This window comes from Echinops telfairi, unplaced genomic scaffold, assembly GCF_000313985.2.
Source record: "Echinops telfairi isolate 266 unplaced genomic scaffold, ASM31398v2 ScPeMD7_7424;HRSCAF=8462, whole genome shotgun sequence".
In the NCBI taxonomy this organism is placed as follows: Eukaryota; Metazoa; Chordata; class Mammalia; order Afrosoricida; family Tenrecidae; genus Echinops; species Echinops telfairi.
The window spans coordinates 89,190,090-89,192,138 of NW_022111324.1; the positions used below are offsets into that span (position 1 = coordinate 89,190,090).

Here is a 2,049-nt window from a genome sequence, read left to right on the forward strand (position 1 = left end):
ATCTTTCTGTGTCTTGTCGAAAAAGTTTTTGCTTTTTCAAAATAAGAAACATATTTTCCTCTATTATATTTCTAGAAGTGTTGTAGTTTTGACTTCTACACTCAGGTCTATAATCCACTTCAAAGTATGTTTGTATCTAGTTTGTGATACGAATCCAATTTCGTTTTCCCTCCTATGCAAAGCCAGTTTTCCAGCACGGTTTGTTGAAAATACTTTCTCTCCCTGTTACCTTGATTTGCCACTTTAATTGAAAACCAATTTGACTGTGTGCCTGTGGTTTGACTTCAGGCTGTCCTAGTTCACTGAGCTATTTATCTATCTACATGCCAGAGTCATACTGTGTTGATTTATTGTAGCTTTGCTATTCATCTTGAAATCAAGTAGTATATGTTCTACAACTTGGTTCTTATTTTAAATATTTTTTTAGTTCATCTAGGCATTTTTGTTTTGCATGCAGATGTTCAGATAAGCTTGTCTACAAAATAGCTTTGTGTCATTGATTGGAATTATATTGAATCAGTAGCTACACTTAGAAAAAAATGAAATCTTAGCAATACTGAATCTTCCAGTGTATATAGTACTTCTTTCTACTTGTCTTCTTTGATTTCTTCCAGAAGTTTTAAAAATAGTGTTTGGTATAGAGATCTTACAAATATTTCAACAACAATAAGCAACAAGTGATGCTAAATTTTCCCCCAACTTGCTGGTACATTACTGATATTCAGAAATTAAACTGATTTTTGTTTATTGACCTCGTATTTTACAGCCTTGCTAAATTTAATATGCCACGTATTTTGCTCAATGTGCAATAGAATGTCATATCTGCTTTTGTAGCCCTCTATTATGCAATCATATTTGTCCCAGATACGCCACTTTCTTTGTTTGAAGGATGAGTAAAGGTGCCTAGGGTTTGACATTTGGTATACTCTTACTCCACGGAGGACCCTTAGTGACACTATTGAGTAAGCATTGGACTGCTAAGCACAGACCACTGGTAAAAACCCAGCAACTTGTCTTTGGGAGAAAGATGAAGCTCTCTGCTGTTCCCATGGATAAAGAGAAACCCCATATAGAATCTCTGAGTTGGAATTGACTTGATGGCAGTGGGTTTTACTCTAAGGCCCACTCTCTTACCAACCCACTATTGTATATCAAGAAGCCCTGGGGGCCTCCTTCTTAGAACACTCAAATGCTAACCACCAGGTCAGCTGTTCAAACCCACAAGCCACCTTGTGGAAGAATGAAGTGTCAGTCTGTTTTCATAAAGATTCACAGCCTTGGACTTCCTATGAAGCATTTTCCCCTCTGTTCTTAATTGTTGCTACGAGTTGAAATCAGGTTGATAGCAGTGGGTTCATAGTTCATATCTGGATATTGGAATTGAGTAATACTTTAGGGTTTCCCTAGATTCCACTGGGAAATTTTTATGCCATCATGTTTTACAAGGACATTAGAACTCTTAAAACAGATAATGAGAAGAACATGATAGACTAGCGATTCTTCCAGCCTAAGAAGCTTGGGCAGTGTTTTCTCGTGTTCTCTTACAGAGCATTGGTAAAGATGTCCTATGTAATTACAAAGTTTAGTCCCCTTTTACCCACGCTATGATTTTACATTAATTGTTCCCATTTTATGGAGGATACAAAGCTCATTTTCAACTCTTCTCTCCCACCATGTGTTGTAGGAAGCGACTTCTATACAGCCAGAGACCTGACAGAAGAGATCTGGGCGTTCGTCTCCGAGAGGGACGGGCTGGAGGAGCTCCTCAACAAGCTGTTGGTGCTGGGATCCAGGACTAGCAGAAAGTTGGAGAATATTAAAGAAGATCACAGTAAACTGAGAAAAGAGCTGAAGCACGAGGAAACGGCCTACGGTAAGTGGTTCACAGCTGTTGACCTATGGTAAATACTGTGTATTGTGTCACTGCACTCTTTTCTTCACTGTGAAGGATGTCTTGAGACACAGATTGCTTTCTGGAAGGCTTTTTTGGGTTTTGCCTTGGAAAATAGTATGGAATTTCTTGCAAGCTTTTCTTTATTAAAAAATTAT

The 2,049-nt window shown here is 38.1% G+C and overlaps 1 protein-coding gene across 1 annotated transcript in view; it reads left to right on the top strand.

Moving 5' to 3' along the window:
• The window catches only part of DISC1 (DISC1 scaffold protein), a 420,830-nt gene that overhangs the window by 151,230 nt on the left and 267,551 nt on the right, over positions 1–2,049 (top strand). The window contains 1 exon segment of the mRNA XM_004712208.4: positions 1,685–1,873. Within this exon segment, the coding sequence (XP_004712265.3) occupies positions 1,685–1,873 (189 nt within the window).